Source organism: Rhinatrema bivittatum, chromosome 4 (genome assembly GCF_901001135.1).
Source record: "Rhinatrema bivittatum chromosome 4, aRhiBiv1.1, whole genome shotgun sequence".
NCBI classification, from domain to species: domain Eukaryota; kingdom Metazoa; phylum Chordata; class Amphibia; order Gymnophiona; family Rhinatrematidae; genus Rhinatrema; species Rhinatrema bivittatum.
In genome coordinates, this window is record NC_042618.1 from 268,386,014 (window position 1) to 268,409,066 (window position 23,053).

At 47.6% G+C, this 23,053-nt stretch overlaps 1 protein-coding gene across 1 annotated transcript in view; it reads left to right on the forward strand.

Moving 5' to 3' along the window:
• The window catches only part of C2CD5 (C2 calcium dependent domain containing 5), a 1,535,590-nt gene that overhangs the window by 997,818 nt on the left and 514,719 nt on the right, over positions 1 to 23,053 (forward strand). The window contains 1 exon segment of the mRNA XM_029600113.1: positions 17,386 to 17,550. Coding sequence (XP_029455973.1) covers positions 17,386 to 17,550 — 165 coding nt within the window.

The following is a 23,053-nucleotide window of genomic DNA, read 5'->3' on the forward strand; positions in this document are numbered from 1 at the left end:
TCTGTTTCTCTTAGCTCTTTGTTCTATTCCCCTTCCACCCCCACCATTAATGTAGAGAGCAGTGATGGAGCTGCATCCAAGTGAAATATCTAGCTTGATTAGTTAGGGGTAGTAGGGGCAGTAACCGCCGCGATAAGCAAGCTACACCCATGCTTATTTGTTTTGCCTAGACTATGTTGTACAGCCCTTGTTGGTTTTTTTTCTTCTCCCCTGCCGTTGAAGCAGGGAGCTATGCTGGACATGCGTGAAGTATCAGTTTTTTTCTCCCCTGCCGTTGAAGCAGAGAGCCATGCTGGATATGCATTGAAAGTGAAGTATCAGGCACATTTGGTTTGGGGTAGTAACCGCCGTAACAAGCCAGCTACTCCTCGCTTTGTGATTGCGAATCCTTTTTTTCTTCACCCCTGTCGTTGAAGCTATGCAGGATATGCGTGAAGCATCAGTTTTTTGTTTTTGTTTTTTTTTTCCCCTGCTGTTGAAGCAGAGAGCTATGCTGGAAATGCGTGATGTATCAGTCTTTCTCCCATGCCGATGAAGCAGAGAACCATGCTGGATATGCATGGAAAGTGAAGTATCAGGCACATTTGGTTTGGGGTAGTAACCGCCGTAACAAGCCAGCTACTCCCCGCTTTTTGAGTGCTAACCTTTTTTCTTCTCCCTTGCCGTTGTAGCAGAGAGCTCTGCTGGATGTGTGAAGTATCAGTTATTCTTCTCCCCTGTCATTGAAGCAGAGAGCTATGCTGTATATGCATTGAAAGTGAGGTATCAGGCATATTTGGTTTGGGGTAGTAACCACCGTAACAAGCCAGCTACTCCCCTCTTTGTGAGTGCAAATCCTTTTTTCCATTACCTCTTGCTGTTGAAGCTTAGAGCGATGTTGGAGTCACAGTAAGCATGTGTATGTTTATTTAATAAGGGTATTGTGTCAATAGCCATCATTCTGGCGAGTCACCCACTCTTCATTGGCGGCCTCTTGACTTTATGGATCCGCAGTGTTTATCCCACGCCCCTTTGAAGTCTTTCACAGTTCTGGTCTTCACCACTTCCTCCGGAAGGGCATTCCAGGCATCCACCACCCTCTCCGTGAAGAAATACTTCCTGACATTGGTTCTGAATCTTCCTCCCTGGAGCCTCAAATCGTGACCCCTGGTTCTGCTGATTATTTTCCTACAGAAGAGGTTTGTCGTTGTTTTTGGATCATTAAAACCTTTCAAGTATCTGAAAGTCTATATCCTATCACCTCTGCTCCTCCTTTCCTCCAGGGTGTACATATTTAGATTCTTCAATCTCTCCTCGTACGTCATTCGATGAAGATCCTCCACCTTCCTGGTCGCCCTTCTCTGTACCGCTTCCATCTTGTCTTTGTCTTTTTGTAGATACGGTCTCCAGAACTGAACACAGTACTCCAGGTGAGGCCTCACCAAGGACCTGTACAAGGGAATAATCACTTCCCTTTTCTTACTCGATATTCCTCTCTCTATGCAGCCCAGCATTCTTCTGGCCTTTGCTATCGCCTTGTCGCATTGTTTTGCTGTCTTCACATCATTAGACACTATCACCCCAAGGTCCCTCTCCTGCTCCATGCACATCAGCCTTTCCCCCCCCCCATCGAGTACAGTTCATTCGGATTTCCACTCCCCATATGCATGACTTTGCACTTCTTGGCATTGAATCTCAGCTGCCATATCTTCGACCACTCTTCCAGTTTCCTTAGATCCCGTCTCATTCTCTCCACTCCTTCCGGCGTGTCCACTCTGTTGCAGATCTTCATGTCATCCGCAAAAAGACAAACCTTACCTTCTATCCCGTCCGCAATGTCGCTCACAAAGATATTGAACCGGTCCCAACACCGATCCTTGCGGTACACCACTTAAAACCGCTCTCTCTTCAGAGAAGGCTCCATTTACCATCACACATTGTCTTCTGTCCATCAACCAATTTGCAATCCAGGTCTCCACCTCGGCACTCACTCCCAAGCTTCTCGTTTTATTCACCAGTCTCCTGTGCGGAACCGTATCAAAAGCTTTGCTGAAATCCAAGTAGATGACATCTAGTGCTCTTCCTTGATCCAATTCCTTGGTTACCCAGTCAAAAAAGTCAATCATATTTGTCTGACAGGATCTTCCCCTGGTGAATCCATGCTGCCTCTGGTCCATCAATTCTCCAGACTGTAGATAGTTCACTATTCTCTCTTTCAGCAGTGACTCCATTACTTTTCCCACCACCGAAGTGAGGCTAACCTGTCTGTAGTTGCCTGCCTCTTCCCTGTTCCCACTCTTGTGAAGCGGGACCACCACCGCTCTTCTCCAATCACTCGGCACCACTCCCGTTTCTAGGGATCTAATGAACAGGTCACACAGCGGACCCGCCAGAACATCTCTGAGCTCCCTCAATATCCTTGGATGAATCCCATCAGGCCCCATGGCTTTGTCCACTTTCAGGTTCTTTAGTTCTTCCCACACATTTTCTACTGTAAAAGGATTTTCATCTATTCCCCTTCCCTCCAGTTTCTTGTTGTTTAGAGATGGTCCTTCTCCAGGGTCTTCTTTAGTGAACACAGAGCTGAAGTATTCGTTTAATATTTCTGCCATTTCTTCGTCTCTCTCCACACATTGATCATTACCACCTTTCAATTTCACTATACCACTTTGGACCTTTCTCTTTTCGCTGATGTATCTGAAAAATGTTTTGTCACCATTTTTTATCTCCTTGGCAATCCTCTCTTCTGCTTGACTCTTTGCCAACTTGATTAATTTCTTTGTCTCCCTCAGTTGATACAAATATTCTTCTTTGTGCCTTCTTTCCACCTTTCTTAATGTGTGGAATACATCTGGACTGTGCTTCTAGAATGGTATTTTTTAACAATGACCATGCCTCTTGGACATTTTTTACTTTTGTAGCTGCTCCTTTCAGTTTTTTTCTAACAATTTTTCTCATTTTATCAAAGTTTCCCTTTTGAAAGTTTAGCACGAGAGCCTTGGATTTGCACACTGTTCCTTTTCCAGTCATTAAATCAAATTTGATCATATTATGATCACTATTGCCAAGCGGCCCCACCACCGTTACCTCTCTCACCAAGTCCTGTGCTCCACTGAGAATTAGATCTAAAATTGCTCCCTCTCTCGTCGGTTCCTGAACCAATTGCTCCATAAAGCTATCATTTATTCCATCCAGGAACATTATCTCTCTAGCGTGACACGATGATACATTTACCCAGTCTATATTGGGGTAATTGAAGTCTCGCAAAGTACAAATAATGCAGATGAATATTCGATCCTAACAAAATACTCCAAACAGCGTATTATGGTTAAGAAGTTTTTATATTTCAATAGGCAACTCCACAGTTTTAAACGAACACCAGCTTAATGGCGTCCCCCGACACGGTCCCGTGTTTCGCCGCGGGCTGCATCGGGGGGGATCGCCATACAGGAATTCACACAAAACTGTAAAACAAACAAATTGACAAAAGTCAGGAAAATTGCTGTTGCCAGGTATGCTGTTGCCAGGTATGTGTCATTATTGTTCTCTGTATCTTATAAGTTGTGTATTATATGTAGGTCGGCTGTAAGTCCCTCAATTTTCCTGACTTTTGTCAATTTGTTTGTTTTACAGTTTTGTGTGAATTCCTGTATGGCGATCCCCCCCGATGCAGCCCGCGGCGAAACACGGGACCGTGTCGGGGGACGCCATTAAGCTGGTGTTCGTTTAAAACTGTGGAGTTGCCTATTGAAATATAAAAACTTCTTAACCATAATACGCTGTTTGGAGTATTTTGTTAGGATCGAATATTCATCTGCATTATTTGTACTTTGCGATATTGCCTGAAGTGCAGATCTCGCCCATCCGTGGTTTCTTGGTAATTGAAGTCTCCCATTATTACTGCACTACCAATTTGGTTAGCTTCCCTATTTCTCTTAGCATTTCACTGTCCATCTCACCATCTTGACCAGGTGGACGGTAGTATACCCCTATCACTATAGTCTTCCCCGACACACAAGGGATTTCTACCCATAAAGATTCAATTTTGTATTAGTCTCATGCAGGATGTTTATCCTGTTGGACTCTATGCCATCCCGGACATAAAGCGCCACACCTCCTCCCGACTGCTCCTCTCTGTCATTGCGATATAATTTGTACCCCGGTATAGCACTGTCCCATTGGTTATCCTTTTTCCACCATGTCTCTGAGATGCCAATTAAGTCTATGTCATCATTTACTGCTAAATTTCAATCGATGAGCACCAAACCAATTTAAGAAGGATTATTATAATAATCATGAAATAGCCCAAAACGAATCCTTCGTGTTGCATGTATGACCTCTCTAAAATAAGATTCCTTAATTCTCAAAAATAGAGTATGATAATTCAAACGTTGTGAGGCAAAAAATATTTATGGAAGGAGAGGAACGTTTCATATACAATGATCATAAATCCCCAACAGGGTGATATTGACTCTCAATTTAATCATCAACGAACCTCCTCCAACCAAAGTGTGTAGTGAATGTGCAAACGTTTTTTTCAAAAATGAATTTTTCTGTGTATATCTTTTAAAACATTAATCATTTCACTTGTTTATGAAGGTGAAGTGAATCACTCCAAAATTCCAAATATTTTTTTAAAAAATTTTTTTTGAATAATTTTTTTTGAATAAACACTCCTCGCAGCTTGATGACTGATCCCAATGAAGGGTATAAAGCAATGCTTTCAAGACAACCTAGATCGGCATGCTAGACGGACTCTGAAGGCTTAAAAAAGCTCATGCAACATCCCGACTTATCTGGTGGTTGTGCGGGTCACCGACGCGGCCACGTTTCAGGTCCACTCTCGGACCTTTCATCAGGGAAATTCGTCCTCTGGCGATATCTAGTCGGTCGACGTTGAGCCGTTGCCTACTAGGTGCTTAGCGTGAATCGTCCGATTCTATCCAAGGCTGACAACGCTGTGGGCTAACGGAAGTGTCTTATTTAAACTGATCGCTGGAATAGCTGCGTGTCCAATCCCCAGCAAGCTCTAAACAAATGACGTATCTGATCATACGGCCAATCAAAATAAACAGACCCCATCGATTGCTCTATGTATAATTGCGAATTATACAATGAAACTCCAGTCTAATAGTTCATTCAATCCTCCGGGGGCTTGTGATTGTAAGGTAAAAATCCAAAAAGCTTCTCGTTTATTTAACAATCTGGTTCTATCCCCCCCACGCCGGGGGGATGGAACCTGATCCAAAATTGTCCATTTCAGATCTGAAAAACCATGGCTTAACTGCACACAGTGAGACACAATTGGTGCTGTTAAAGTAACAGTGTGTAATTTGGACTTGTGTTCATTTAAACGAATTCTGATTTTTCTGGTGGTTCTGCCAATGTATGTCTTGGGACACGGACACACAATGGCGTAGACCACATGATCTGATTCACAAGTGGTGTGAGTCTTGCGAAGAACCTTATAACCCGTCACTGGATCAGTCCATATTCAGATAGGTCATCTTTGTTAGCCTATAAACCCCGTAAACAGGATCCCGGTCTTGTATGTGTATTAAATCAATCAGTTGCCACTTCTGCTATAGCTGCTTCAATCCGTTCACATTGGCCAGTTTTAGCGTTACACGAAATTTTCAAAGAGCTTCCTTTGATAGTTACCACACGCGGCAAAAACATCCGTGACACACTGATACATGCTGTGACTAATCGCTGTAGTGGGGAATTGGGAGGCAGCCATAACTCATGTGGACATTGTGCTCATTGTCCTCAAAGTATCAATGGAGACATATGGACTGATCCAGTGACGGGTTATAAGGTTCTTCGCAAGACTCACACCACTTGTGAATCAGATCATGTGGTCTACGCCATTGTGTGTCCGTGTCCCAAGACATACATTGGCAGAACCACCAGAAAAATCAGAATTCGTTTAAATGAACACAAGTCCAAATTACACACTGTTACTTTAACAGCACCAATTGTGTCTCACTGTGTGCAGTTAAGCCATGGTTTTTCAGATCTGAAATGGACAATTTTGGATCAGGTTCCATCCCCCCGGCGTGGGGGGGATAGAACCAGATTGTTAAATAAACGAGAAGCTTTTTGGATTTTTACCTTACAATCACAAGCCCCCGGAGGATTGAATGAACTATTAGACTGGAGTTTCATTGTATAATTCGCAATTATACATAGAGCAATCGATGGGGTCTGTTTATTTTGATTGGCCGTATGATCAGATACGTCATTTGTTTAGAGCTTGCTGGGGATTGGACACGCAGCTATTCCAGCGATCAGTTTAAATAAGACACTTCCGTTAGCCCACAGCGTTGTCAGCCTTAGATAGAATCGGACGATTCACGCTAAGCACCTAGTAGGCAACGGCTCAACGTCGACCGACTAGATATCGCCAGAGGACGAATTTCCCTGATGAAAGGTCCGAGAGTGGACCTGAAACGTGGCCGCGTCGGTGACCCGCACAACCACCAGATAAGTCGGGATGTTGCATGAGCTTTTTTAAGCCTTCAGAGTCCGTCTAGCATGCCGATCTAAGTTGTCTTGAAAGCATTGCTTTATACCCTTCATTGGGATCAGTCATCAAGCTGCGAGGAGTGTTTATTCAAAAAAAAGTATTCAAAAAAATTTTTTTAAAAAAATATTTGGAATTTTGGAGTGATTCACTTCACCTTCATAAACAAGTGAAATGATTAATGTTTTAAAAGATATACACAGAAAAATTCATTTTTGAAAAAAACGTTTGCACATTCACTACACACTTTGGTTGGAGGAGGTTCGTTGATGATTAAATTGAGAGTCAATATCACCCTGTTGGGGATTTATTATCATTGTATATGAAACGTTCCTCTCCTTCCATAAATATTTTTTGCCTCACAACGTTTGAATTATCATACTCTATTTTTGAGAATTAAGGAATCTTATTTTAGAGAGGTCATACATGCAACACGAAGGATTCGTTTTGGGCTATTTCATCATTTACTGCTATACATTCTAATTCTCCCATCTTACTTCTTAGACTTCTGGCATTAGCATACAAACATTTCAAAGTTTGTTTTTTGTTTGTATTTTTATTCTGCTTTTTAATTGAAAGGGATAAGTTAGAATTTTTTAGGTCAGGTGAGTTTTTAGTTACAGGCACTTGGACTACTTTTCTAATTATTGGAACCTCACTGTCGGGATGCCCTAATTCTAATGCATCATTAGTATCCTTTAAAGATACCTCTCTCCGAACCATGCGCTGCTGAGCGACTGTCGGCTTTCCCCTTTGTTCTAGTTTAAAAGCTGCTCTATCTCCTTTTTAAAGGTTAGCGCCAGCAGTCTGGTTCCACCCTGGTTATGGTGGAGCCCATCCCTTCGGAAGAGACTCCCCCTTCCCCAAAAGGTTCCCCAGTTCCTAACAAAACTGTATCCCTCTTCCTTACACCATCGTCTCATCCACGCATTGAGACTCCGGAGCTCTGCCTGCCTCTGGTGACCTGCGCGTGGAACAGGGAGCATTTCAGAGAATGCTACCCTGGAGGTTCTGGATTTAATCTTTCTACCTAAGAGCCTAAATTTGGCTTCCAGAACCTCCCTCCCACATTTTCCTATGTCGTTGGTGCCCACGTGTACCACGACAGCCGGCTCCTCCCCAGCACTGTCTAAAATCCTTGGAAAGGTGGTTAGATCTGGGAACCGTTGGTCCGGGCCCGCATCAGAAGCGAGAAAAAGGATACTACTCCATTTTCCTTCGTAGTTCCAAAGCAGGAAGGAACCTTCCGGCCCATACCAGATCTCAAGTGTGTCAACAGATGGCGGCGGATCCCATTTTTCGCACGGAGGCGTCACGGTCCGCCATTGCATCGATACGGCCGGGGGGGAGAGGAAATTCCTGCCATCCCAGAATCTCACGGATGCTTATCTTTTTGGCAGGCTCAGTGCAGATCACCAGAAACATCTACGGTTATACGTCTGGGGGGAAAGACTTGCACTTGTCCAGCCTTGCCTTTTGGGCTGGATACAGCCCCGGACCATTGCCAAAGGCATGGTGGTCGTAGCGGCACAGCTGCAGAGGGAGGACTTCTGTTGCCCTTATACCTGCACGGTTGGCTGTTCGGCTGAAGTCGGAGCCCCTCTGGGGGTTCGCCATCACTCGCGACTGCGGTGGCGAACATCACAAGGAGTCCTTTCGTTCCCTCTCAGTCCCTGCAGTTTTCTAGGAGCGTTGCTCGATACTAGCCAGGGGACGGTATTCCTTTCATCGGAGCAGGGCCACACAGAACAGGCAGGTTTGATCCTTGCTTCGTAATTAGCCGCCGATAGTTTGGTTTTATCTACAGACGATAGGATCCATGGCGGAAACGCTGGTCCTGGTAGCCTGGTCTTTCGCGCACAGGCGTCCATTCCAATCCGCTTTGCTCTCCCAATGGAGCCCAGTGTCGGTGCATTTTTTCTCCCATCACCATTGACAAAGCCAGAATGGATGGGGATCACCACGGATGTGAGTATCCTTGGTCTGGAGTTGGAAGTCGGTTCAGGATCTTTGAGCCTCGCCCTGGTCGCATTGGCCGATCTATTTATTTATTTAGCATTTTTTTATATACCGAGGTATAGCAGAGTTGCCTTCACTCCGGTTTACATACAGAAACAACATGTTACATTGAACGATGTATGAAGTTAACAATTTAAAATTAGCGATAAATAAAGACATAACAAGAATGAATAACAAGATAGCACAGGATAGAACCCTGAATAGATGAACATAGAACTCGTAAAGCATTGAAGGGCATCTGTATCATTGAAACAGGGAGATTGAAAAAAATAGCAGATCTATGATCCCAGGAGAGTCGGTCCGGCAGCCTGCATCATTCGGCACTGGGGAACCGGACGTCAACTGGTGGTCCGTGAGGCTAGTCTCCTGCGGCAGTGGACGGAGCGTCACCTGCTCGGCATGGCGGCGTCTCGCATAACAAAGGTCGTCGACGTTCATGAGGATTTTAGACGCCAGTATGTTGGCCCAGGATAATGGGATCTGACAGCAGGGCTTCCCATGTCACCTGCGTCAGATGGAACACGCCGGCTAAGGTCCTTATGGCGATGTTCCGGAAGGCCAAGGCTCCATGGTTCTTGGCCCGCCAGAAAGCAACGGGGGCAGGAGGAGCACATGCCCTGATGTTCCTGTGGCCCACGAGGATTCTTCTGTACGTCTCCCTCATTGGACTCTGATCAGCGGAATCCTTCGGCGCATGGAGACCCATCCACCCAAGGTTGTTAGGGTGGCTCCTGGATGGCCAAGAAGGTCCTAGTTGCGGATCTCCGCGACCTGGCGGTGGAGGGACCGTGGTGGTTGCCGTGACTCCCGGGTCTTCTCCACCGGGATCCCATGTGTTTTTTTCGATCAGGTAGATCGCTTTGGCGGGCGGCATGGTTCTGGAAAGGCGTCGGCTAAGGGGCAAAGTCTACTTGACCCGATGGTCTCGCCGTGCTGAGTTCGAGGAAGGAGTCAACTTGCTTGGCGGTTTTGTCAGTTTGGAATATCTTCGAATCATGGTGCATTTAACGGTCAATTCCCTCTACTCGGGCCTCCGTTTTTAACTATTTGGCTTCTACAGGATGGTTTGGCTCTCGGGCTATCCTGTAGTTACCTAAGGATTCTGGTAGCGGTTTTCGGTTGCTTTCGGGAGTTTCTTAAAGAATGTCTTTAGTGGCACTTCCGATTGGAACCGGGTCCCGAAGGGGCGGATCAGTTGCGGCCACCTTGACGGTGCAGTGTATTGGAGCATGGTTCTCGAAGCCCTATGTGCTCCTCCCTTTACACTTGTCATACAGGCAATCTTTGAGGACCTTAAGTCGAAGACAGTGGTCTAGCCGGGGGGACGCTGCGCATGGTCCCCTCATTTTCCCCACAGGTGGTATTCTCCTGTGAAACTTCCTTCCTTCAGGATCTCCGGGGGTCGGAGCATTGGCGAAGGATCTGATGAAGGTGGATGTGCGCGGATCTTTCCTGCGGTAGTTGGAGGTGTCGAATGATATTGATTTTCTAATCACCTCTTTGTGGTTGTCAGGGCCCAAGGAGGGGTAATATGACTTACAAGGATACCATGGCTCACTGGTTGGAGGAGATTATAGGGTCCGCATAATCCCTTTGCGGTGAATCGGTTCCGCGAGGGTTCAAGGGCCGTTCGAGGTCCCAGGCGGCTTCCTGGGCGGAGCGTATGCGGGTCTCTATACAGGGGATTTGCAGGGCTGCCTTTTTGGAATCCTGGTATTCTTTTGCACGTCATTATTTTTTGGATGTTCGGAGTTTAAGGGATGGCAACTTCGGAGCAGGTGTTTTAAGAGCGGGCCTCTCCGGATCCCATCCCAACTAATCCACTGAGAAAATTAACCATTTAATCCTATTCTCTGTTTCCTGTTTTTTAACCAGTTTGTAATCCACGAAAGGACATCGCTACCTATCCCATGACTTTTTAGTTTTCTTAGAAGCCTCTCATGAGGGACTTTGTCAAATGCCTTCTGAAAATCCAAATACACTACATCTACCGGTTCACCTTTATCCACATGTTTATTAACCCCTTCAAAAAAATGAAGCAAATTTGTTAGGCAAGACTTCCCTTGGATAAATCCATGTTGACTGTGTTCCATTAAACCATGTCTTTCTGTATGCTCTACGATTTTGATCTTTAGAATAGTTTTCACAGCACTTGTAAAATTCTGTAGTGCCAGATGTTTAAACTATGTGACTATCCATAGTTGAATTCAGTTCAGCTATAAATAACTGTTAAAATCCACATTTTACATATAAATTAATCATCTTGCTGTACATTTTTAGTATTCAGAACTATATTCTTCAACTAGTGAATTAAAATATTTCTTCACTTTTTAATGGTTGCATGACACACCAGTGAGTTTTGTCAGCATGTCATTATCTGCCTTATAATAGAACTGGGGGTAATAAGGGAGATGATTAAACTAGAAGCTACAGAAGTGAAGAATTTGTTCATGCTTATGAGCATTGAACAGCTCATAAGGATGATGTAGCAGGTTATTAGGTTTTCTTGTTTGTTAAACTGAATATTTCCTAGTGTGTAGCATATGGACTCAGGACCAATGGGTATATTGTACTCCTGATAGCAGTTGGGAGACGGAGTCAGATTTCAAGCTGATGTCAGCCTACATATATCTGTGCAGGAAGCTTAGCTCTTCAGTATTTCTCCATCTCCTAAGCAGTTAGGGACACTACACACACTTGCACAGTGTTAGAAAATCCAAACCAAAGAAAAAAGAAATCTCACCTCTACAAGACGAGCCCCACTCTCCTGCGGTGATACCTAAGGGTCCCTCCCCCAGTTGAGAATTCCTGAGGTGATTTCCGAGATCCCTCAGAGGCAAGCCTCGGTCAGGTAGACGGTTTCCGGCATAGACTTAGCCCCCAGAGTAGCTGAGAGGCAGCGGTGAAGGTATTTTTCCTCTCCCCCTGCAGCCGGAGACCGCCGGGCACGAGACCGGGAAGCGCCGAGACAAGGTAAGGTAGAAAACTTTCTTAAAGTCTCCGGTCTCCGAGGCTCAGTTAGCCACACAGATCCTCCTTCCGGCGTCTGTTTCATCGGGTTGAGCAGCCCTGTCCGGCCTAGACCCTGATCCGGTGCGAGAGTCCTCACATGTGGAGACCCTCCGGGGGGGGGGGTCGCCATCTTGCCCGCGTGCTCGTCAGCGCCATTTCCCCCCTTGATCGCCCTATTGTCCGCACAACTGAGCTGTGCGCACAGCGGCGAGCCGGGTGCACAAACCTCTTGTGCGCACAGCGGTGCACGCATCTGAGCCGTGTACACAGTGACACGTACAACGGTGCCGGTCGCACAGCGGCACACAATGGTGCCTGTCGCACAGCGGCACAGAATGGTGCCGGGCGCATGGATAGGCCTGTGCGCACAGTGGCGCGCTCATCCCCACTAAGCGCACAAATAGCGGCCTGCATGCACATCCGCATCCTGCACGCACATCATCAGTGTACCAGGAGCGCACAACTAAGTCTCCCGGTGCGCACACCCACGCACACAGACGAGTTTTGAGCCACTCCACGCGCACAAATCATGGCACTGTCGGCCAAGAAAGAGAAGGGGGACAAGCCCTCTGCCCAGCCTGCCACCTGAGAGCTGCGCAAACCGGAGTGGCCTCTGCCCTATGCCTGCAGTGCAAAGAGACTCAGGGGGAAGCGAAGCAAGGCCCCCCTCAGCCAGTAGAGGAATCCAGCTCCACCAATGATAGTATCCCGGACCTCTGGAGCTCTGGCTCGGACCCTCCTCAGATGGGCACCTCGGGGAACTCCACTGGATTCAATATGGACCCAGGGACCTTTTCCTGGGTTGAATTCTTCAAAGGGCTGCAAACCTTTGTCCAGGCGCAATCGGTACCGTCTGCAACACAGCCACAGTCTCCACTAGAAGTGCAAGACCTTCCAAGCCCCTCTTAGCCCCTCCGAGAAATGCCTCAGCCAGGAAATGCCTCCCCCTAGGCGACAGTCACCTCAGGGGAAGAGCCTGACTCCCTGGAGGGAAGAGGAAATCCCTCCAGGGATGGAACCATACCGAACCATGATGCAATGTTTCTCCAAAGACGAGTTACAAGATTTCGTGTCTCTGAGCCTGAAGACGCTGGCCATTCCTGGCACTAGTACCACGGCGGAGCCAAAGATGAACCCAGTTTGGTCGGTCTCCGTCAGGCCTCTTGCTATTTCCCAATACTGCAGGCCGTACAACAACTGATTGACCTGGAATGGAATGCTCTGGAGGCCAGCTTCAAAGGAGCCAAAAAACAACAAGGTAGGCGATCCAGTGAAGCCGTGAGGAAATAACAAAATGATGGATGCCACAAAAGAGTCTCTTTCAATTTTTAATCATGGAGACGTAAAGAATCATGTACAAGTGCCTGACTCTGGCCGAGTTTCGCCACCAATGGTGGCTGCCTCAGGGGCTTATGAATCAGAGAGCAATGAGAGGAGACGAACCGTGTTGGTGCATAATACAATAGATATATGTACACAGTGGATTTTATTCGGACCATCACCTGAACATTTTTCTCTGATTCATAAGCCCCTGAGGCAGCCACCATTGGTGGTGGAACTCGGCCAGAGTCGGGCACTTGTACATGATTCTTTACGTCTCCATGATTAAAAATTGAAAGAGACTCTTTTGTGGCATCCATCATTTTGTTATTTCCTCACAGCTTCAAAGGAGGACGGGTCCTAGAAGCCCTATACCCCCTGGAACCCACGGCCAAAGAACTCCTAGGGTTCCCAAAAGTGGACGCCATGGTCTGAGCTATCTCAAATCGCACTACCATCCCAGTCGAAGGAGGAGCTGCACTCAAAGATGCCCAGGATAGACATCAGGAATCCATCCTTAAACAGTCATTTGATGTTGCAGCAATGACCCTGCAGATCGCTTCCTGCTGCGCCATTGTGACACGTGCCTGCTTGCTCCTCTCCAGGGGCGCAACCACGTCCGCCGAAATATTAGAACCGGCGATATCTTTCCTCACGGATGCGACCGCTCACTTGGTGTGCATCTCAGCCAGAGGTGTCTCATCCATAGTGGCAGCCAGAAGGCAACTATGGCTCCGAAATTGGTCAGCCGACGCAACCTCCAAGACGAAACTCACAAGAATGCTTTTTAAAGAATCCCTCCTGTTCAGAAGCAAACTGGAAAAGTTAGCCAACAAATGGGGTGAATCCCCAGTACCTTGGTTACCAGAGGACAGGAACAAAAGAAACCTCCCCGAAGAACAAAGAGCAGAGGAGCCCAGCATTTTAGACCATACAAAAACACATACCAAGCACCTCACCTCACAGGCAGAGCCCAGTCCTTTCAGATCAGACACAACAAGATGGGAGCCGGCTCAGGTTCAGGCCCTGGCCGCACCCCACAATGAGAATCAACAGACCCACCCACAGGAAGAAGCCATAGGGGGCAGACTTACCCTCTTCTACCAAAGATGGGTCAAGATAATGTCGGACAAGTGGATCCTAACCATCATTCAAGAACGATACTATCTAGACTGCCATAGCATTCCTCCATACAAATTTCTGAGATCACCATGCCACTCCCTCTCCAAGAGGACAGCAATGGAAACCACACTGACAAAATTACTCAGCCTAAAGGCGACAACCTCGGTGCCCTCACACCAACAAAATACTGGTCACTATTCCATCTATTTTATCGTCCCCAAGAAGGAGGGAATGTTCCGGCCCATCCTGGACCTCAAGACTGTCAATCGCTACCTAAGGGTACCACACTTCTGCATAGAAACCCTATGCTCAGTCATAAGGGCAGTAGAACCGGGAGAATTCCTGACTTCACTGGATCTATCCAAAGTCTATCTCCACATCCCGGTCCACCACGAACATCAGCGCTTCCTACGCTTTGTGATACTGGACCATCATTACCAGTTCCGGGTGCTACCCTTCAGACTAGCTACTGCCCCTCGGACCTTCACCAAAATGATGGTAGTAGTGGCGGCGATACTGAGGAAAGAAGGAATCCTTGTACATCCATATCTGGGCAAAATCTCCAGAGGAAAGTTACCAGGCGACCACCAGAGTCAAGAATCTATTGCAGAATCTCAGGTGGGTCATCAACACAGCCAAGAGCTGCCTGCAGCCCTCCCAATCGCTAGAGTACCTGGGAGTCCAGTTCGACACCAAACTGGAGAAGAAAACTGATGGACCATTTGTGAAAACTGTTGAACTATGCTCGCTTCAAGGTATGGGACTACCTCCAAGTTCTCGGTCTCATGACATCAACCCTAGAAGTCGTCCCATGGGCAAGAGCCCACATGCGCCCACTACAACGTTCCCTACTGTCACGATGGAACCCAATGTCCCAGAACTACTCCATTCGCCTCCAGCTACCTGCAGAGGTTCGGACCCAGCTCCAATGGTGGTTACAGTAATACCATCTGAAAGGGAGTAAGACTATCCCCAATGACCTGGATCTTGCTCCCCATGGATGTGAGCCTGTGAGGGTAGGGAGCCCACTGCCAGGAACAGACGGCCCAGGGGCAATGAGACAATGAAGAGTTGGGATGGAACATAAACCAACTGGAAGCCCGAGCAGTCAGACTAGCCTGCCTACAATTCAGTCACAGACTCCAAGGTGAATCTGTCAGAGTCATGTCGGACAATGCCACAACAGTTGCCTACATCAACTGCCAGGGAGGAACCAGAATCCAACAGGTGTCTCTGGAAATAGACCCCCTAATGGTGTGGGCGGAAGCAAACCTGCAAGGGATCTCAGCTGCCCACATCGTGGGAAAAGACAGCGTCACTGCGGGCTACCTCAGCAGAAAGAGTCTAGACCCAGGGGAATGGACACTGTCGACCATAGCCTTCCAGTTGATAGTAAACCGCTGGGGAACCCCAGTCATGGATCTCCTGGCAAACCTGGTCCAACACCCAAGTTCCCAAATTCTTAAGCCACAGACGAGAACCGCAATCCAGGGGAATCAACCCCCTCTTCCAGACCTGGCCACAGGAAGACCTGCTGTACACCTTTCCTCCATGGCCACTACTGGACGGAATCATCCGCAAGATAGAACACCACAGGGGGCTAGTACTTCTAGTGGCCCTGGACTGGCCAAGAAGGCCATAGTACGCAGACATGCGAAGACTTCTTGCAGGGAACTCTCTGTGCCTACCTCCACATAGGGACCTTCTCCGGCAAGGACCGATCCTCCACGAAGACCGAACTCGATTCTCTCTTACGGTCTGGCCATTGAGAGGACTTGCCTGAAGAAGAGCGGATACTCTAAGGCAGTGATTGACACCTTGCTCCGAGCACACAAGTTCTCCACATCTCTAGCTTACATACGAATATGGAGAATATTTGAAGCCTGGTGTGAGGACTGTGAGATCCTTCCGCGGACGATCAAAATCCCCATGATCCTGGAATTTCTGCAAGACGGCTTGAAGAAGGGGTTGTCTCTCAACTCCCTCAAGGTTCAGGTGGCCAAGCTGGCCTGCTTCAGAGCCAAAGTGGACGGCATCAGTCTATTAACCCATCCAGATGTATTCCACTTCCTGAGAGGGCTCAAACAAATTCGACCACCCTTAAAGTGGCCGGTGCCCCTATGAAATTTCAATCTAGTACTAGACTTCCTAGCGGTAGCTTCCTTCAGACCTACTCGCGGACTGTCACTACGACTCCTGACCTTGAAGACTGCGTTCCTAGTGGCAATATGTTCAGCCTGTCGCATCTCTGAGCTTCAAGCCCTATCCTGACGAGAACCGTTCCTCAGGTTCACACCGGGATTCATACAACTACGCACGGTCCCTTCTTTTCTTCCGAAGGAGGTTTCTCAATTTCATCTAAACCAAACCATATCGCTACCATCTCCAGATGAACCTAAGGACTCGGAAGACTCATGCCGTCTTCGCCATCTAAATGTCAGCAAACTCCTAGTTCGATACCTGGAAATATCGGAATCCATATAAAAGATGGACCATGTATTCATCCTTCACAGCGGGAAGAAACAAGGGGAAGCGGCCTCGTGGGCAACCATAGCCCGCTGGATCAAAGAAGTAATCAAGGCGGCCTACGTAGAGGCAGGGAAGCCTCCACCTCTACAAGTCAAGGCCCATTCTTCAAGAGCCCAGGCACTGTCCTGAGCAGAAACCAAGATGCTGTCACCCGCCGAGATCTGTCGGGTGGCAACGTGGTCCTCCATACATACCTTCTCCAGGTTCTACTGCCTGGATGTCCAGGCCCGGGAGGACACATCATTTGCAAGGGCAATACTAAGTGGGTCATGGGCAGCTTCCCACCCGGTTCGGGAGTAGCTTTTGTACATCCCATTGGTCCTGAGTCCATCTGCTACACGTTAGGAAATGGAGAAATTACTTACCTGATAATTTCGTTTTCCTTAGTGTAGACAGATGGACTCAGCATCCCGCCCATGGCTGCCCCAAAATCAGGAAACCTCAGTTGACAATCCCCGAGAGCAAGACAAGCACGGGTAAGCCAGGTATTACCCCTAGTTCAAGACACCCATAGTTGCCGGGTGTCGGCGTTTTTTGGTTGACTGACTGGTGGTCTCCAATTTGGAAATCAGTTGAACCAGTCCTAGTTAATCAAGTTAGTGAAGTTAATCAAGTTATTAAAACACACATATATCCACAATTGCTTTTCGAGGAGAATACTGAAGAACTAAGCTTCCTGCATGGGTAATGTAGGCTGATGTCAGCTTGAAATCTGACTCTGTCTCCCAACTACTATCAGGAGTACACTATACCCATTAGTCCTGAGTCCAACGAAATTATCAGGTAAGTGATTTCTCCATTTTATTATATTAGAGCAATATAAACATGTAAGGTATATGGTTTTAAAGGACTGCTAGATTCTATTTGTATTATTATAGTCTGCCACTGGCGTATATCTGACAGCTCTTCCGACCCCTGGTGGTATTCAGATTGCTGGGAAAACTCCAAATGATGGCTGTTATGAACAGCATATTTCACACATGCAGAAAAAGATCAATGATACAATTTCAAGAAACAAGGAATTGTATGAGATCAACTTTCCGGTAAGCAGAATCATTGGCTAACGTACATAATACAAAAATGTTGTGCATCTGAACATATCTGTTATGCTCCAAAGTACTCCGGAATAGCCTCCGGCAGCATGCTTTTTCAAAGACCCAGAACAGAACTTCCTCTAACTCTGGACTGCATTTATAGCTTCTCTGGCCGGGACTTCCTGTGGTGCTGGCTGATGATGTCACATCTTCCAGGAGTATATAAGGAAATCTCTTGCAACCAGCCACTCATCAACAACAGGGCTCCTGGTGCTCTTGTGTTCCACAGCGTGTTGCTATCCTTGTCTCATTCTTGCCTTGTGCCTTGTTCTGTATTCCTGTTTGTTTCCTTGTCTTGTCCTTCCTTCCCCATGCTCTGTCTCTTGTCTGGTTCCTTGCCTGTCTGCCCTTGCTCCTGGTCCTGCTTGTTTTCCTTCTTTGCTTGACCTATTGGCCTTGTCTGCCTTATCTGTTCTATTTGTTTCCAACTGACTACCTGGATCCTGACCCTGACCTTCCACTGTCTACTACCTGTCACGACCCTTGTTCAGATCGGACTCTCATTCTGCTTAGCCCCTAGGGACCCATCTAAGCCTTACTGGCCACCAGAACCCAAGGGCTAAACCTGCAGGGAGACTGCTGGCATAAGTGAAGTTCCAGCAGGTCCTACCTATAGGCTTCTCCACCAGCTGCCGGCATAGGCCTAGTGAGTTTTCTCCCTAGGTCGTACCAACTATACCACAGCCATAAGAGTCCACTTTTGTGACAGCATCACAGGTTGCTGAGACCATGGACCCGGTGGTCCTGTCTGCACTGCAGACATCCCTGACATGGCCCAACATATACAGCAGCAGAAAAATATCCTGGACCCATTTTGACGCCTTGCTTCTCCCACAGCCATCTGCACCTCCAGTACCTTCTTCTCCAGTGTTACCACCTACACCCAGACCAGTACTACAGCTTCATCCCCCACTTCGATTCCATGGGAAGCCGTCGGAATGTTGGATGCATTTCGACTTGCAGGCACCTCTCTTCACAACTGAGAAGACCAAAGTGATGAACATCCTGTTCCAACTGGGAGACCCTGCCCTGCGGCCAATGGGAGATTTATCTCCGTGGATCTTGTGTATCGGTACCACATCCCAACTAACCCTCTGGACATCGCACTCTCCATACCATTCACCAGAGAGAGACTAACCAATCATGTCACCCACTCCACAGCACCCCTCCTGATGCAAACCAGCCTGCTCCATCAGGAGCAAATCCGCTTTTACGTCTTTCCTGGGGCAATCAACCAGATCATTCTGGGCCTTGCGTGTAGGAGACAGCATAAATGTACCATTGATTAGGGCACCCTAGATATCTCCCGATGGGCCCTTTCTGCCAGACAAGCTGTCTCACGTCATTTCTACCCAAGAGATGTCTTGGCCCAAGTGATGGTCGACCAGATGCCCAGTCTACACTCCCAATATTCCGAATTTTTGGACATCTTCAGCAAGCGGCAGGCCGAGACCTTGCCTCCCAACCTAGCTTATGACTGCCTTATTGAGCTACTTCCTGGAATATTTCCAGAGGTTGAGTCTACCCTCTGCCAGTATCAGAGACCCAAATACATTATTGAGAAGCTTGACAAAGGGTTTTTCCGCCCTTCTTCATCACCCGCCAGGATGGATTCTTTTTTGTTGGCAAGAAAGATGGATCACTGCGTCCCTATATACATTATTGGGGTCTAAACGCCATAACAAAGAACCGCTTTCCCTAATCTCTGAACACTTTGTCTGTCAGTGGGGCGCAAAATTCTTCACCAAATTGGACATCTGGGGAGCCTACAACTTGATCAGGATCTGAGAAGACAATGAATCAAAAACTTCCTTTAATGCCCGCGATAGGCACTATGCTTTTTGGGTTGTGTAATGCCCCTATGATATTCCAGTTGATGGTGAATGAGATTTTTAGAGACTTTCTCTACTCCCACGTAGTCATATACTTGGACGACAGCCTAGTGTTCTCTAAGTCTCTCACCGAGCACCGAGACCATGTGAAATAGGTCCTGTAGAGTCTCAGTGACCACCACCTCTACACTAAGCTGGAAAAGTGTGACTTTGACCAAGTGGAGCTGCCCTTTTTATGGTGTATTATTTCGCGCCAAGGCTTCAAGATGAATCCTGCTAAGATAAAGGCCATCGTGGAGTAGCTCAGACCCATTGGTCTCAAGGTGTTGCTTCGATTTTTAGGGTTGACCAACCACTATAGACAATTTATCCCCAATTACTCCTCATTGCCGACCCCACCCCTGACAGCCCTACCCTTGAAAGGGGCAGACACCAGGAATTGGCAGACACCTTCCTTGAACAACTCAAGGAAGAGTTCACTTGAGGTCCATGCCTTTATCACCCAGAGCCAGCAAGACCTTTCATTGTGGAGGTAGATGCATCCACCCTGGGAGTGGGTGCTGTCCTCATACAGCATAACCATTATGATACTCTGGTGACCTGCTGTTGAAGATATGGACAGCTGGCAGCATCGAATGAGGCAGAAGCCCAGCTAGAGCTTCACCTATAACATCCCACATTCCCGTTAAGTTGAGCCCTTGGGTGCCGGGGCTGGCAGGTCTTAGGTGGGGGCCTCTGCTAAAAACCTGTAGATCAATAGGTGAGGCAAGGACGAGCAGGCAAAGTCGAAGGCAGGCTGGGGTCAGGACAGGCGACTATTAGAACGCCGGTAGTTAAGCAGTGGTCAGTGGCAGGCAACAATCAGTAGAAGTCCGGTAGTCAGGCAGTGGTCAGTGACAGGCGTCAAACAGGAGAAGCTCATGAAGTGAGCCGAAGTCCAAGCGGAAGATCCATCCAAGGGTAAGTGGGACGGCTGGGCAGGGTACAAGGATGAGGAACAACACAAGAGGCCTGAAGACTGACCACAGGAACTGACAGATGAGATGAAGATCAAGACTTCGACCAGGGACTGAAGACAGCAAGACCAGGAACTGAATAAAACGAAGGCCAGGAACTAAACAGAGGAACGCAGAGAAATGCAGAGGCAACTCTCACTACACAGGATAGGAGATCCGTTGCAGAGATGAGGATTGAAGGGACACCATGGCCTTTTATAGTGAGTGCCACAAGGGATTTCCCACTGCAGCCCCTTTAAATTAGCAGCATTTGGGTGCACACGCACCTAGAAGAGAGGAAGAGGTGCTGGCGGCATCCCTGTCGCGTGTCTTGTTGGGCACAGAAGAGCACAACAGCCTACCGTGTGGCTGTGCTGGAGTCTTCTGGCGGCGTTGAGGCTTCAGGTTGGCAGTTTGGGATCAGAGAGGTCCTGTTCAGTGTCAGGGGTCTCTGATGGAAGTGGGGCTGAGAGTAAGTATGGTAATTCATGGGGGAGACCTGAGAACCACCAAATGCAACAACTGCTCCTACTTCTCTAGGAAATTCTCCCCATCAGAGAAAACTACAATATAGGAGACCGCGAATTGCTTGCAGTCAAATTGACACTGGAAGAATGGCGGCACTTGCTAGAAGGAGCCAAACATCTCGTAACCGTTTATACAGACCATAACAATCTTGAACACCTGGCACAAGCACAGAGATTGAACCCCAGACAAGCCCGCTGATCCCTGTTTTTTTTAACGGGTTCAACTTTGAGCTGCGCTACCGCCCTTCTGACAAGAACGGTCAAGCTGATGCACTATCCTGTTCCTTTGATACAGAAGGTACACTAGAGCCACTTCAGCCTATCCTCGACCTAACCAAGACTGTACTCGCAGCAGCCTTCATGGTTCCTTCTGGTAAGACTGTGGATGCCAAGCATTTATGGCAAAAGATTCTAGAATGGGCCCATGAATCCTGTCTCTGGGGGCATCCTGGCATCACCTGCACATTGGATCTCATCATGCGCCATTACTGGTGGCCTCACACAAAGAATGAGCCATGCAGAAGAGTGATTGAGCCCGACCATGAGGGCTCTTACAGCCACTGCCGGCTGCCATGGAACCCTAGACCCATGTGGCCATCAATTTTAACTGTGATCTGCCTCCTTCGAATGGCCAGACCGCCATATGGGTGGTTGTGGATAGGTTTTCTAAGATGGCAAATTTTGTTCCTCTCCCTGGACTCTTGTCCACCCCTGAACTTGCTCAACTCTTCACTTAGCACATATTCAGAATCCATGCACTTCATCTCTACATTCTTTCGAATCGGGGGGTGCAATTACTGCGAAATACTGGAGAAGTCTATGCCAGAAATTTGGTATTGTCCTTGATTTCACTTCCGCTTACCACCCACAGAACAATGGCTAGATTAAGCGAGTCAACCAAAGCCTCAAAGCTTTTCTGTACTCGTATGTAAATCAGAGACAAGACAACTGGGCCTCCTTGCTTTCGTGGTCCAAATTTGCGCATAATAACCATGTCAACCGCTCCACTGGATCATCACCCTTTTACATCGTCTTTCGACGCCACCCACAGACTTCACGACCTGTTCCTATGCCCGAGTCTTGCCCAGCTGCCACCTTAGTAGGACAAGAGCTCCTGGATCTATGGGAAAAAACTCACCAGCTCATTGACCATGCTGCACAATGTGCTAAAACCCAAGCTAACAAGAAATGGCATGCTGTACCCACTCTCCAGCCCGGTACGTTGGTATGGCTCAGTACCAAGAATCTAAGGCTTAGAATGGCATCCGCAAAATTTGTGCCCCGATTTGTAGGACATTTTCCCATTGAGCAGCAGCTAGACCCAGTCACCTATAAACTCAAGCTTCCTGCATCTCTATGAATACATGACGGCCCTTCCGGCACCGAGACGCACTGGCAGAACCAGCGGGCCCCAACAGCGCCGGCAGGCGCCTGAAGAAGAGCAGAAAACACTGTGACAACCCGGCGGACACCGTGGCCTCCACAGCGGGGAGGACCGCCCCTGGTGACCTCATTGGGAGGCGCCCGGCATCCTAATAAGCAAGGCACACTCCCCAAGCATCGCGTGCCAAAGGAGCGCAACAAAGGGGCACATCCCTTTGTGCATCCCTTAGTGCAAGCCTTAGTTCTGCCAAAATAGAAAATCTTACTGCTGCACTCTAAAAATGGCAATCGTGCAATCTCCTGATGACAAACATCTCAAGAAAACCCACAGAATGGAACAGGAAAAAAACCCAAGAAAGAATGTGAGTACCAACACACAAAACCCACTCACATTAACACTAAGACTTGCAGCAGCTACATAGCACTATCATTCCTGGTATTTAATGCACAATCCATAATAAAGAAAATACCCATCATCATCGACCTATTCGAAGATTACAAACCGGATTTCATAGCAATCACAGAAACATGGATAAAAAACACCGACCCAGTCCTAATCAACTAAATAAATAACCCTATCTACAGAACATTTTCAATCCCCAGACCAAAAAGGAAAGGTGGAGGTCTTATACTAATCATCAAAAAAAAACCTACAGATGAAACCACTCACAGCTAACACCCACACACCACTGGAAATTGCTCTATTCGACTCACC